This window comes from Oncorhynchus kisutch, linkage group LG26, assembly GCF_002021735.2.
Source record: "Oncorhynchus kisutch isolate 150728-3 linkage group LG26, Okis_V2, whole genome shotgun sequence".
In the NCBI taxonomy this organism is placed as follows: domain Eukaryota; kingdom Metazoa; phylum Chordata; class Actinopteri; order Salmoniformes; family Salmonidae; genus Oncorhynchus; species Oncorhynchus kisutch.
Genome location: NC_034199.2, coordinates 22,962,317 through 22,977,984, shown reverse-complemented (window position 1 = coordinate 22,977,984; position 15,668 = coordinate 22,962,317). Strand labels below are relative to the sequence as shown.

Here is a 15,668-nt window from a genome sequence, read left to right as displayed (position 1 = left end):
ATGTATGGGGGTGTGGGGGTCTTAGTGTATTTGTGCACGTGCGGGCATACGGTGCATTCGGAAAGTATTCAGACTGCTTGACTTTTCCACATTTTTGTTATGTATTCTAAAATTACGTAATTCTAAAATTGATGTGGATGTGGTTTATTTAATTAATCTACACACAATACCCCATAATCACAAAGCGAAAACTGGTTTTTAGACATTTTTGCAAATGTATTAAAAACAGTTACCTTATTTACATAAATATTCAGACCCTTTGCTATGAGACTCAAATTCTTTCCTGTTTCCATTGATCATACATGAAATGTTTCTGCAACTTGATTGGAGTCCACCTGTGGTAATCAATTGATTGGACAGGATCTGGATAGGCACACAACTGTCAATATAAGGTCCCACAGTTGACAGTGCATGCAACGGTCGAAAGCCATGCGTCCTCCAAAACACGACCCCGCCAAGCTACACTGCTTCTTGACACACAGCTCGCTTAACCCGGAAGCCAGCCACACCAATGTGTTGGAGGAAACACTGTACAGCTGGTGACCGAAGTCAGCGTGCATGCGCCCGGACACAAGGAGTCTCTACAGCGCAATGGGACAAGGACATCCCTCAAACTGAGCAATCGGGTGAGAAGGGCCTTTGTCTGGGAGGTGACTAAGAACCCGATGGTCACTCTGACAGAGCTCTGGAGTTTCTCTGTGGAGATGAGAGAACCTTCCAGAAGGACAACCACCTCTACAGCACTCCCCCAATCAGGCGTTTATTGTAGAGTGGCCAGACAGAAGCCACTCCTCAGTAAAAGGCACATGACAGCTCCTTTGGAGTTTTCCAAAAGGCACCTAAAGGATTCTCAGACCATGAGAAACAAGATTCTCTGGTTTGATGAAACCAAGATGGAACTCTTTGACCCGAATGCCAAGTGTCACGTCTGGATCCTGCTCCAGAGCACTCAGGACCTCAGACTGGGGCAAAGGTTCACCTTCCAACAGGACAAGGACCCTAAGCACACAGTCAATACAACGCAGGAGTGGCTTCAGGACAAGTCTCTGTGCCCCAGCCAGAGCTCGGACTTGAACCCGATCGAACGTCTATGGAGAGACCTGAAAAGAGCTGCAAAGAAAAATGAGAGAAACTCTCCAAATACAGATGTGCCAAGCTTGTAGCATCATACCCAAGAAGACTCGAGGCTGTAATCACTGCCAAAGGTGCTTCAACAAAGTACTGAGTAAAGGGTTTGAATACTTAGGTAAATGTGATATTTCCGGGGGGCTTTTTTTGTACATTGCAAAAAACTCTAAAAACCTGTTTTTGCTTTGTCATTATGGGGTATTGTGTGTATTCATGTTTGTGATGACTGTGGAGCAGGTTTAGCTGCATTCTGTTCTGTTATCCTCTTAATCTGGTGTAAATGACAGCTTTCACTATGACACTGACCGATTCTATTACCCTTGGACCTGTACCTTACCCCCACTCCCTCTCTCACACCAGAACAGAAAGTTGTTTTACACTTTGTCAAGTCTCTCAGAGTTTATTAAAGAAACCAGTCAGACTGTGTGAGAGGCTATGAGCAGTGGGTGTAGGGTTGTGGCGTTCACAACATTTTCGTCAGCCGGTGATTGTCAAGAAAATAACTGTCGGGCTCACTGTAATTGACTGTTAATTAACAAACACATTTGGCATCTCCTGGCTTCCTACAAGCCAAGTCTAATAAGTCCATGTCATATAGTCTACACCATCACAATAAATCCATGTATTATAGCCCACACCATCACAATAAATCCATGATTTATTTTAGACAGGTCTAAAGCAGCATGATACGAAGAAAATGTAGTCCATTTCAGAAGAACAGAATAGCATACTGAGTTGTCCTTATGTTAGGTCCTGATCTGGCTATGCCAAATGGCTGTGGGCTACACTAGTTAATTTAGCAGACAAGATTTGCTTATAATTCCGTGGCATTATTTTGTATTATCTTATAGTATGAAGAATACAATTGAACAAAGCTGAATAAAATATAAATATTTTCTCCAAACGATTTGAGGGGTTAACAAAGAAACTGGTCCTCCTAGATGCTTCATTTAGAGTTATTCATGTAACTTTAGTTGTTATACAAACATGGGCTATATGTTTTGATTTTTTATATATTGTAAGGCTGCAAAAAAGTCACTTGGAAGGCATGTACTCTGCTTTGTTTTATTGCGCAGGCTGTACACACTTCATCAGTCTCTCATTCACAATTTGACAAGCACTTGATAATGCCTTGAATTTCACGGCGGCATCCCCTTTGTGGCCGTAATGCGCCCTAAAACCATACATGCCCTTTGGTCGTAATGCGCCCTAAAACCATACATGCCCTTTGTGGCTGTAATGCGCCCTAAAACCATACATGCCATTTGTGGCCGTAATGCGCCCTAAAACCATACATGCCCTTTGTGGTCGTAATGCGCCCTAAAACCATACATGCCCTTTGTGGCCGTAATGCGCCCTAAAACCATACATGCCCTTTGTGGTCGTAATGCGCCCTAAAACCATACATGCCCTTTGTGGCCGTAATGCGCCCTAAAACCATACATGCCCTTTGTGGCCGTAATGCACCCTAAAACCAGACATGCCCTTTGTGGCCGTAATGCGCCCTAAAACCATACATGCCTTTTGTGGTCGTAATGCGCCCTAAAACCATACATGCCCTTTGTGGCCGTAATGCGCCCTAAAACCATACATGCCCTTTGTGGCCGTAATGCGCCCTAAAACCAGACATGCCCTTTGTGGCCGTAATGCGCCCTAAAACCATACATGCCTTTTGTGGCCGTAATGCGCCCTAAAACCATACATGCCCTTTGTGGCCGTAATGCGCCCTAAAACCAGACATGCCCTTTGTGGCCGTAATGCGCCCTAAAACCAGACATGCCCTTTGTGGTCGTAATGCGCCCTAAAACCATACATGCCCTTTGTGGCCGTAATGCGCCCTAAAACCATACATGCCTTTTGTGGTCGTAATGCGCCCTAAAACCATACATGCCTTTTGTGGCCCGAAGTGCTGCGTTGGACCATTATCATGCACCTGTAATGAAGCAGAGGCAACGGGAAAAAATACTATGCACTTAAATAGCAAATACGGGACGTGCTTAATATTAGGAAAGTTGAGAAATAAATATAGTAGGCCTAGCCTATGGAAAGATGCTCCTCTTTTTATTAGCGGCCATCACTCTGTTTTCTCATGCAATTACATAGCCTATACAAATGTTGCTCAACATGAGCTCATGGGCTCTCATGAAGTGTTTGGTTAGATTTTCGATTACATTTGCATTGATGGCAGAGTGATGAGAGTGACAATAGAATGCTTAGTACCAGGCAGGCAAGTTTGTTAGGCTACTAATTGTCACGTGTGCTCCCTCTCCGGCCTCTAGGTCACCAGGCTGCTCATTTTGGAGCGCACCTGTCACCATCGTTATGTGGACCTGTGCGTCATCAGTCTCACCTGGACTCCATCACTTCCCTGATTACCTTCCCTATACAGTTGAAGTCTGAAGTTTACGTACACTTAGGTTGGAGTCATTAAAACTCGTTTTTCAACCACTCCACAAATTTCTTGTTAACAAACTATAGTTTTGGCAAGTCTGTGTCATGCACAAAGTAGATATCATAAGTAATTTTTCCAACAATTGTTTACAGACATATTATTTCACTTGTGGGTCAGAAGTTTACATTCACAAAGTTGACTGTGCCTTTAAACAGCTTGGAAAATTCCAGAAAATGATGTCATGGCTTTAGAAGCTTCTGATAGGCTAATTGACATCATTTGAGTCAATTGGAGGTGTACCTGTGGATGTATTTCAAGGCCTACCTTCAAATTCAGTGCCTCTTTGCTTGACATCATGGGAAAATAAAAAGAAATCAGCCAAGACCTCAGAAAAATAACTGTAGACCTCCACAAGTCTGGTTAATCCTTTGGAGCAATTTCCAAACGCCTGATCGTACCACGTTAATCTGTACAAACAATAGTACGCAACTATAAACACCATGGGACCACACAGCCGTCATACTGCTCAGGAAGGTGACACGTTCTGTCTCCTAGAGATGAACGTACTTTGGTGCAAAAAGTGCAAATCAATCCCAGAACAACAGCAAAGGACCTTATGAAGATGCTGGAGGAAACGGGTACAAAAGTATCTACATCCACAGTAAAACGAGTCCTATATCGACATAACCTGAAAGGCCGCTCAGCAAGGAAGAAGCCACTGCTCCAAAACATCCATTAAAAAGCCAGACTACCAACAAAAGCCAACTCACCCAACTTATTGTGGGAAGCTTGTGGAAGGCTACCTGAAACATTTGACCCAAGTTAAACAATTTAAAGGCATTGCTACCAAATACTAATTGAGTGTATGTCAACTTCTGACCCACTGGGTATGTGATGAAAGAAATATAATTATTTATTTCAGCTTTTATCTGCTATTATTCTGACATTTCACATTCTTAAAATAAAGTGGTGATCCTAACTGACCTAAGACAGGGCATTTTGACTAGGATTAAATGTCAGGAATTGTGACAAAACTGAGTTTAAATGTATTTGGATAAGGTGTATGTAAACCTCCGACTTCAACTGTACATGTCACTCCCTTTGATTCCTTCCCCAGGTGTTATTGTTTCACTTTTATGTTTGTGCATTGTTCGTGTTTCTTGTTTTGAATTATGTTGCGTTTATTTATTAAAACAACTACTTCCTGAACTTGCTTCCCGACTTTCAGCGCACATTTTTACACTACTGACCAGCAGCAGCATCAGTGCTTGGAGAAGCATAATTACCGTGACTAAGCTGTCATTTGGAAGTTGACTGCCTTCATGACTCGTAACGACCGGTGTGGCGGTAATACGGTCACCGCAACAGCCCTATGTGCCAGGGTTTCCGTTAACCAGTGGGCCAGCTTTTGGCCCATAACAAATTTAAACGCTGATAAATAACATTTGCACCGGCCACTTGTTTGTGAGAAGTAGAAAAAACATCTCATTGCGAATAATGCTTTTTAGCCTATTCATTGATGGAAATACCTGTAGATGTAAATACATTTGACTGGTCATACTTATCGGTCTATAGATTCATTTGCATAATTTATTGGAATTAAATTAGTGCGTGTGTCACAGTATATTCGTTATGTGTCTTATTTATCACACGAATACAGCGTACCGATACAGAGCCTTTGAGCGGAAAATCTGTCAGACAGCGCGAGAGCTGCTGTGTCAGCATCTCAAATGGCAACGGAAGGCAAGCTTCATCAATTCCTGACACACCACCTTGCAGTCAGCTGGAGGCAGTAGACCATGCATTTTGAAAACATATACTTAATTGTTTGAAGCCTGAACATTGTATGAGGCATGTCTTACGTTGCTTCAAATTAGCCTGTTAGATCTCCTCTCATTCTAAATTTCTAACGGATATTTTCATCTCTGTCACATGAAACAACTCGCATGTGCGGTGCTCTTTAGACAACAGTGTTTTCCAGCTAATTGCATTATGGAATGAACATTCGCACGTAGAGTACTGCCTTGTGCGCATCGCTTATGATGTGAAGAAATAATACTTAATGTATTATTCAACATTTTAAGCAAAACATTCTGATCTATTGCACAGGCTCATTGCTTTTTATTGTCCCATAGTCTGTTTGAATAGGCTATTTCTTTCTCGACAAGCTGACCAATAGAATATGTAAACCTTTCTCCTCTGGGGATAGTAGATTAACAGGCTGGTGATGTTGCTGTTGGTTACTGGTCTTGTTGTCTGAGAAAAAGTAAATGTGGACAGTTATTCTAACATCTTCAAAGTGCACATCTGAATTCAGTAAGAAGAACTGCATATCGTTGCATCCTGGACTCGCATGTTCCATTAATATGAATTACTATAATCTAAATGTGATTTCTGCCATTCTGAGCACCATGGGTGGACTCCCTAATCAGGTTATGCACCTCATGCATATGGGTCAGATGTCTCAAATGTCCAGTAAATTCAAATGTTTTCTGTCAAATGTCCGACCACATTGACCTAACATAAACCCTGGTGTGTGTGTATAAATGTATGTGGTTGTGTCTGTGCGTGCGTGCCGTGAGTAATGAGATTAGTGTGGGACGGCCTGGACCTGGGGATCGATCCCCAAGACAACCCCAGACCACAGGATAAGTGGACCATCTGGCGCCTCTCACTTTATCTCTCTCCTTCCCTCTCTCCATTTATCTCTCTTTGTACTATCTCTGTCTCTCTACAGAAGATGATTTGCAGTCTGACAGTTGCGGCCTTCTTTGACAGTGTAGCGTATGTCATCGTGAGTCACTGTCACCACAGACACACACGTTCCCATAAACACATGCACACCGAGAGCTACAGAGTGAGCTCTCCCCTGTTTTCTTGTCTCCTCTCTCTCCTTCCTCAGGGTGATACCCATCCAGAGGGGAGTCTGTGTAACTTCCAGGCCTGGTGGCTCACTTATTTTGGTAAGATTCCCCTTGATCCCTCACATACATTACCCCTCACCTGTCCATACATATCCCTTACAAATGCCTTCCCTACAGCTTACATCACCTTCTGACTCTTGATGTTGACTGACCTCCCAATATACTGCTTCTTACCAAGCTTTCTTTACCATCAATTTCTGACTCTCTCAACCTAGTCCTAAATTACTAATCAAGTCTAACTTACTGATGACTTTCTAAGATACCGGAGCTGGTTTCACCATGTGGCTGTAAAAAAGCTGGCCTTAAATGCTAGGTTGGGCGTAGCTATGTCCGACTTCTGGATCAGAATTTACACCTGGTCCACCAACCAAAAAGAAGACTAGTCGTAGCTAAGTCCGGCGTAAGCAATGCACGTTCATGAGATTTGATGCTTCATAATGATGGTTGCTAGGAAGTGCCCGTTAGTAGGCTGTTACTGTTACCATCCTCGTGGCAGTTCTAAACTTTGCGAGGCATGTCACTTCGCCAAGCCCACCACTAAGCCTGCACATTTTCTTAACCACAACTGAATGGATCAATAAATAATTACTGTGGAAATATCACTGAATGACAAAATTATTGAAATTAAAGAGTAGGCTAATGCCATTAAATGCATTTATCAAATTGTTGCTTACTGAAACTCCCAAAGCAATCCAACCTTTTGAAATAATTGGTGTCTGGTCAGCTATAATTTCAGCACCTCGTTGCTTTGAGACAAGCATGGTGTATCGTCTTGATAAATCAATGTCAGATTTGATTTGTTCTTCACTGAATCTCTGTTTGGATATTTGGTTACAATTAGGTTGGGAAATGTTAACTATACTGAGGTGAGTGTTCATCATGATAATCTTTAGTCTAGCTAGTTTGCTCATCTATTAGCACTGATCAGAACATGTTATGTAGCCCAGAATAACAAGTGGATTATCTTGCTCTTCACTCACATAGTAGCCTATATCCCAACCAAAAGCCTCAGGCTTGTCTGATAATCAGTCAATGTGATTTCGTTTCACTGAATCTCCGTCTCTATATTTGGTTATTTGATCTCTGGCTGGGCAAATAAGTGCTGTTGATAGCTGATCTATTCATTTTTCTAATCTATCACTGATCAGACACATTTAGTTAAATGATAATGCCCTCAAAACCGGTGTTTGCCCGGCAATATCACTTTTATACAACGGGTTACCAACATGTAAACATGATTGACAAATGTTCATAAAAAATGTTGAACATTTGTCAATCATTTCATTCGTTCGTTCTATCGGTTCGGTTGCCAGAGACGCGACCCAGTTGTTCAGTCTTTTTGTTTGTTCTGTTTCTATGAATGTGACTCAGTCGTTTGTTCTAAATGTTCCATTTCCATACTGGCTGGCAACGTTCTTATCCCTTGCTTGCTAGCCAGCCAACTATGGCTAACTGACAGACACGCCAAACAGTGCAGCCAGAATAACAACAAAGTAGCTGCATTTGCATTTGTTTAAGCTGTTTGCTAGTTACATGTATTTGGATACATCCATGACAATGAGCTAATGATGTGTGATTCCACCTGGCATAGAAGATGTGCTCTCTCGTCAGGACACTGTTGTTCAGAGGAGCTAGCCAACAACACGGCTAACACAATCACTTCAAACTGAAGCTGGAAAGACAACAAACTAGCTGCACTTTGTCACGTTTGACCTGTTTTCTATTGATAGTGCTTTGTATTTATCCATGAAAATGATGCTGATTCATGAGTCCGACTGGCTGAGAAAATCTGCCTGCCTGTCTGTCTCATTCCGACACGTTGTTTACTATGGGACAACTGTAGATCAAATTTGAATATTGAAAGAATGTTGCAAATGTCAGAGAGACAGACAGCAAGGTTTATACAGATCTCTGCTGTTGAAAACTACATGTTAGTCTAAAAGAAATGTGAGATAATGCCTAGATTATTTTTATAGTGGAGATCAAGTTTATAAATTGCCTGGCTGGGCTGATGAGACAGTGGATTGCACAGTCAGATGGAAGAGAGTAAATAGGCATTTTAATGTCATAGATTTACCCGGTGGTAACTTGTGGAATAGACACCATCTGGAATGCGGTTTTAACCAATCAGCATTCAGGACTAGACCCACCCGTTGTATAACATGATATAATGTAGCCTAAATCAAGTGTGTTATTTTGCTATTGACTCGCGCGTAGGCAACTCAAAAAGCCCGCAGAGGTTGTGAAATATGAACACGAGACTCATATCCTTTTGAACATATAGATTGCTATTATTTTCTGTGCGTATCATGATGAAGATGGTACCAATTTAAAAGCATACACCTGTTCTCTACAATTTAAAACCCTACGCCTGCCCTTTGCTACGCAGCTATAGAAGGGCTTACTCCCAGGGGGAGGTCCTTTTTAACTAACAAAATATGTGAAGTAAGATCTATCTGCCTTTCCGATGACCTTCTAAGTCACTGAAAACCTTCTCCTGATTTAGGCTTAACCTCCCCCTACTCTGGACCTCAGGACTTATGTCACTCAGGTGTCACCTGTGAAACACAGCAGACTGTTCAGTGCACTAAACACTGGTCCTCTATGGCCTATCAGCTACAGAGCCTGCAGGGCTGGGACACACACACACACACGTGTAAACACATACACACACACACACACACGTGAAAACACATGCACACACACACACGTGTAAACACATGCACACACACACACACACACACACACGTGTCAACACATGCACACACACACACACACACACACACACACACACACACACACACACACACACACACGTGTCAACACATGCACACACACACAGGTAAACACATGCACACACACACACGTGTAAACACATGCACACACACGCACACACACACGTGTCAACACATGCACACACACACACACACACACACACACACACACACACATGTGTCAACACATGCACACACACACACACACATGTGTCAACACATGCACACACACACAGGTAAACACATGCACACACACACACGTGTAAACACATGCACACACACACACACACACACGTGTCAACACATGCACACACACACACACACACACGTGTCAACACATGCACACACACACACACACACACACATGTGTCAACACATGCACACACACACAGGTAAACACATGCACACACACACACACGTGTAAACACATGCACACACACACACGTGTAAACACATGCACACACACATGTGTAAACACACGCACACGTGTAAACACACGCACACGTGTAAACACACACACGTGTAAACACACACACACACACGTGTAAACACATGCACACACACACGTGTCAACACATGCACACACACACACACACGTGTCAACACATGCACACACACACATGTGTAAACACATGCACACACACGTGTAAACACACACGCAGCCTACAGGGCTGACTGGGAGAAGGGCAGTGAACTACAGCGGCGGGGTCAGTGGCTCTATGTCAGTTCTGTTCATTATGAAGGTAGGGAGAGGAGGGATGGGGGCCAGTGATAGAGAGGGAGAGAAGTGGAGGATATGGGGAGAGTGCAAAACGGCAAAAGAGAGTGAAGTAAACATGAAGTGAGCTATGCCAACAGTCAGTGGGAGAAGAGGATACAGAGAAAAGAGTGAAAGGGGCCAGAGAGGACATTAAAGTACAGAACTACCCCTGATGGAGAGAGTGTGTGTTCCCCCTCTCTCTCAGTAACATCAGGTGTTAATGCCCTCTATTCCTGTAGAGAGTGATGCAACTGGGAGAGAGATTAATAATAGGAGAAAGGAAGTTCCTCCTTAATGACACACAGACATGGTATTGTTGATGTACAGGACGTGTGTGTGATTAAGCCAAGGTGTGTGTGATTATTTAAGGTGTACTGTACAGTGGGGCAAAAAAGTATTTAGTCAGCCACCAATTGTGCAAGTTCTCCCACTTAAAAAGATGAGAGAGGCCTGTAATTGTCATCATAGGTACACTTCAACTACACTTCAAGTTCATAGGTACACTTCAACCTGAAAATAATCCAGAAAATCACATTGTAGGATTTTTTATGAATTTATTTGCAAATTATGGTGGAAAATAAGTATTTGGTCACCTACAAACAAGCAAGATTTCTGGCTCTCACAGACCTGTAACTACTTCTTTAAGAGGCTCCTCTGTCCTCCACTCGTTACCTGTATTAATGGCACCTGTTTGAACTTGTTATCAGTATAAAAGACACCTGTCCACAACCTCAAACAGTCACACTCCAAACTCCACTATGGCCAAGACCAAAGAGCTGTCAAAGGACACCAGAAACAAAATTGTAGACCTGCACCAGGCTGGGAAGACTGAATCTGCAATAGGTAAGCAGCTTGGTTTGAAGAAATCAACTTTGGGAGCAATTATTAGGAAATGGAAGACATACAAGACCACTGATAATCTCCCTCGATCAGGGGCTCCACGCAAGATCTCACCCCGTGGGGTCAAAATGATCACAAGAACGGTGAGCAAAAATCCCAGAACCACACGGGGGGACCTAGTGAATGACCTGCAGAGAGCTGGGACCAAAGTAACAAAGCCTACCATCAGTAACACACTACGCCGTCAGGGACTAAAATCCTGCAGTGCCAGACGTGTCCCCCTGCTTAAGCCAGTACATGTCCAGGCCCGTCTGAAGTTTGCTAGAGAGCATTTGGATGATCCAGAAGAAGATTGGGAGAATGTCATATGGTCAGATGAAACCAAAATATAACTTTTTGGTAAAAACTCAACTCGTCGTGTTTGGAGGACAAAGAATGCTGAGTTGCATCCAAAGAACACCATACCTACTGTGAAGCATGGGGGTTTTTCTGCAAAGGGACCAGGACAACTGATCCGTGTAAAGGAAATAATGAATTTTGGCCATGTATCGTGAGATTTTGAGTGAAAACCTCCTTCCATCAGCAAGGGAATTGAAGATGAAACGTGGCTGGGTCTTTCAGCATGACAATGATCCCAAACACACCGCCCGGGCAACAAAGGAGGGGCTTCGTAAGAAGCATTTCAAGGTCCTGGAGTGGCCTAGCCAGTCTCCAGATCTCAACCCCATAGAAAATCTTTGGAGGGAGTTGAAAGTCTGTGTTGCCCTGCAACAGTCCCAAAACATCACTGCTCTAGAGGAGATCTGCATGGAGGAATGGGCCAAAATACCAGCAACAGTGTGTGAAAACCTTGTGAAGACTTGCAGAAAACGTTTGACCTCTGTCATTGCCAACAAAGTATTGAGATAAACTTTTGTTATTGACCAAATACTTATTTTCCACCATAATTTGCAAATAAATTCATTACAAATCCTACAATGTGATTTTTCTAATTTTGTCTATCATAGTTGAAGTGTACCTAAGATGAAAATTACAGGCCTCTCTCATCTTTTTAAGTGGGAGAACTTGCACAATTGGTGGCTTACTAAATACTTTTTTGCCCCACTGTATATGCTGCCTGAGCTGGAGTATCTGTCTGCCTCTTTGTCTATCATCATAAATGGGAGAGATTACAAAACAGAAGCTTCTGCACACCATCACTCATCACTGAACACATACGGGGCGGCAGCGTAGCCTAGTGGTTAGAGCGTTGGACTAGTAACCGGAAGGTTGCGAGTTCAAACCCCCGAGCTGACATGGTACAAATCTGTCGTTCTGCCCCTGAACAGGCAGTTAACCCACTGTTCCCAGGCCGTCATTGAAAATAAGAATGTGTTCTTAACTGACTTGCCTGGTTAAATAAAGGTAAAATAAATTTAAAAAAATAAACTGAACACATACACACAAACACTCAACATGCATTTAGACAAAATTACAACAATCCAAGTGTGTGTGCTTGTGTGGGGGGGACTGTAACTGGGAATCCATAAATCTGACAGTTGTCCCAGCCTGTTCTGTCAAACTCTGTAATCACACACACACACACTCCCTCCCTCCCTACCTCTCTGTGTTATAGATTATGCAATAGGACCTTGTTTCTTCTTCCCTCTCCCCATTCCTTCCTCCAGACTGGAGTGCCTTGGCCTGGGTGTGCCTGATCACAGTGAACCTCTACCTTAACCTGGTCAAAGAGATGAGCACCAGCCGCTACGAGCTGTGAGTAGACTACCAACATCCACCAGCTAAAGACAGTGTGTGTGTGTGTGTGTGTGTGTGTGCGTGCAAGAGAGATGGACAACCAACATCCACCAGCTAAAGACAGTGTGTGTGTGCGTGCAAGAGAGATGGACAACCAACATCCACCAGCTAAAGACAGTGTGTGTGTGTGTGCAAGAGAGATGGACAACCAATATCCATGTGAAAAAGTTTGTTGACGTGTGTGTGTGTGTGTGTGTGTGGGGGGGGGGGTCTCCCTCTCTCCTCCAGGCACTAATTGAAAAAGGAGTCGTAAATCAATGCTGTGCGTTGTGATGATGCATGTGTTGGTGTTTGTGCATATTAATGTGTTTTCTCTTGTTTCTGTTACTCATACTCCCTTGAGGTTGAGTGCACCCGAAATGCATATGTGGGTGCTTGTCTGGGTGTATGCTCCTGTGAGTGCGTATATGTGGGTGCTTGTCTGGGTGTATGCTCCTGTGAGTGCATCTATGTTTGCAGTGTGTGTGTGTGGGGGAGGTGTTAGTAAAGCACGGAGGTGTTTCTCATATTGATCAACTGTAAACCTGGCCATATAATGATGGTTTAACTCAAGACGGGACAGTTTAATCTGTGCGTGTGTGTGCGTGTCCCCTCAGTACGTGTGTGTGTGTGTGTCTGAGTGATGAGACAGTTTTATGACTGCTGGGTTTAGGAGCAGTGAATTCACTCACCCATCACTTTAACATCCGGACAACCACCATACCCCTAATTGGTGTGTGTGAAGTTGAGAAAGGAAAAAATTAAATAGAGAATAGATAGATGAAAGTCTCGTAGGGGGAGAGATAGCTTAAACAAGGGGGCACTAACAATAGAGGACAGAGAGGGACACCAAATGAGACAAAAGTGAGGCAGGGAAACGGAGAGAGTTGAAAAGAGATTGATCCTCCAGAGAATATGTGAGAGAGAGAGAGATGTTAAGTAAGTGTGTGATAAGTGTGTGCATTTTAGCCGGAGCGTACCAGTCCTGCTGTGCTTCATTAAGTCCATGTTTGCTGCGGACCTAGACACCTCCCTCTTCGAGCGCTGTGTGTGTGTGTGTGTGTGTGTGTGTGTGTGTGTGTGTGTGTGTGTGTGTGTGTGTGTGTGTGTGTGTGTGTGTGTGTGTGTGTGTGAATTGATTTTCTTTCACAGACCCCCCACACATCCAGATACTGTGTTGAGTGGCAGAACTGATTTCACTATTTGTGTCTCTCTCTAGATCTACTCTATATATCCATTCTCTCCCTTTCACTATTTCTCCTTCTTTACCTCTCTCTCTCTCTCTCGATGTCTTGCTTCTATGCTTTCTTTCTTTCTCTCTTTCTCTCTTTCTTTCTTTATCTCTCCCCCCCCTCCCCCCAGCCCAGTGACCACCCACCAATCTGTCTCTGTTAAGCTTCCTCCACAACCTGTCATTCTCTCCCTCCCTTCCTTTGCTCGATCGCTCTTTATCTTCCTTCCTGTCTTTCTCTCACTCATACACTCTCTCTCTCTTTCACTTTTCATCTAAAGAGAGGGGAGGAGGTGATAGAGGGCTGTAAAATCAAATATGAGAGAGAGAGACGGAGCGATATGGAAACGTAGCGAGTGAGATCACATATTCCCTGGGATTTCAGACGGCCATGTAACCTGAATGAGAGCTGTCACATTCAGTGGACCAGAGCAGTATTGACCGTGTATCGAGTGTTGCAGTAGGACTGACCGCTTATTGACCGTGTCATAGTAGTCCTGACGACATATCGACCGTGTAACTGTACGGTCCATAAAGTATCGACAACACTCACTCCTTCAGCCACTGTGTCTGGACCGCAATCTGCCAGGGAGGCTCACTGAGTCATGACCACCTGAGGACCACCAGCAGACCCTGTGAGCATGCCTAGGAGACGGGCGGAGAGAGATGCTTTCCTCCCCTGTCCCGAGACACGCTGGTCTGTCTTCGTCAGTGTTCAGTGAAGCACATGGTAAAGAATGAGGGAGAATAAGAAGTAAGGGGGTTGTGGGTGTATGGGGTTGTGGGTGTGCGAGTGTGTTCAGCAACTCTTGTATCCTCTCTCTCCACAGAGTGTTCTATCCCTTAATTTGTGGCACGGCATGGAGACCATCTGGACTGTGTGTTTGTGGTCTTTCCCATTGGTATGTAATCACTGCTCTTTCTTCTCTCCCAGACTGTACCACCTGATGGCCTGGGGGGTGCCCCTGGTGATGGCCTCCCTGCCCCTGTTCAGTGGATACTACGGCCCAGCAGGAGCCTGGTGGTGACTTTCACACTCAGTTTTGTCTATTTGTTGTCATGCTAACAATGCATTTTGAATGTAGATTTCTGTTAATATTTTTGATGTCCTTTCCATTGCCTTGCGTTTTGTTCTACATCCTCCTCTGTATACATCTATAGTTTATAGTCATCTCTTCCTTTTTGACCTGAGGTTTCAGCATGAAACCGGATGGGTTTAAGCCTTTGATTTCACTTCTCCATTATTGTTAGATTGATTGTCTTGAAGGAACAGAGGTAAGAAGGAACGGGGACAGAACCAGAGTCTCCGAGCTCCTTTCTCTTTCTAGTCTGAGATTATTAATAGCAACAGCTATGCTCCTTTCCCCACCAAATTCACAGGATTCTCTGTCTTTTTCTCTCTTCCTCTCTCTCCCTTTGTAATCACCCTCACTCTCTCTCTGCCCCTCCCTCTCGCTCTTCCCCCTCTTTCGCTCTCTCTCTAGCTGGATCACAGGCAACCACGTAGCTTGGAGATTTGGGATGTAAGTGAAAAGCTCTCAGCCATCAAAGCCAGTGCATAGAGGGAAGACTGGAGGGAGGGAGGGAGGGGGGTGGTCCCTACAGAGAGAGGGGAAGGGGTTTGTATGTTCGGAGGCCAGAGGTTTTTCCTGTGTGTGTGTGTGTGCGTGTGTGTGTGTTCCTTCCTGTACATGTCTGTTTCTTCAGAATGTTATGAAGGATTACGTCTCCCCAAGCCTGGATATGACCTGCCAATCACTTAGCGTAGCCAGACATTCACTTATCAAGCCAGGCAATCATGCTAGCGCTCGCAGCATCAGTGAGGAATCAATCTCTCTAACCG

The 15,668-nt window shown here is 43.9% G+C and overlaps 1 protein-coding gene across 2 annotated transcripts in view; it reads left to right on the top strand.

The window, feature by feature from the left end:
• si:dkey-100n23.5 (cyclic AMP receptor-like protein A) overlaps positions 1-15,668 on the top strand; it is a 97,990-nt gene that overhangs the window by 12,666 nt on the left and 69,656 nt on the right. For both annotated transcript variants that reach the window (XM_031806269.1, XM_031806270.1), the window contains exons 4-8: positions 6,258-6,314; positions 6,423-6,483; positions 12,486-12,573; positions 14,760-14,849; positions 15,310-15,348. In XM_031806269.1, coding sequence (XP_031662129.1) covers positions 6,258-6,314; positions 6,423-6,483; positions 12,486-12,573; positions 14,760-14,849; positions 15,310-15,348 — 335 coding nt within the window. The remainder of the gene's footprint in view (positions 1-6,257; positions 6,315-6,422; positions 6,484-12,485; positions 12,574-14,759; positions 14,850-15,309; positions 15,349-15,668) is intronic.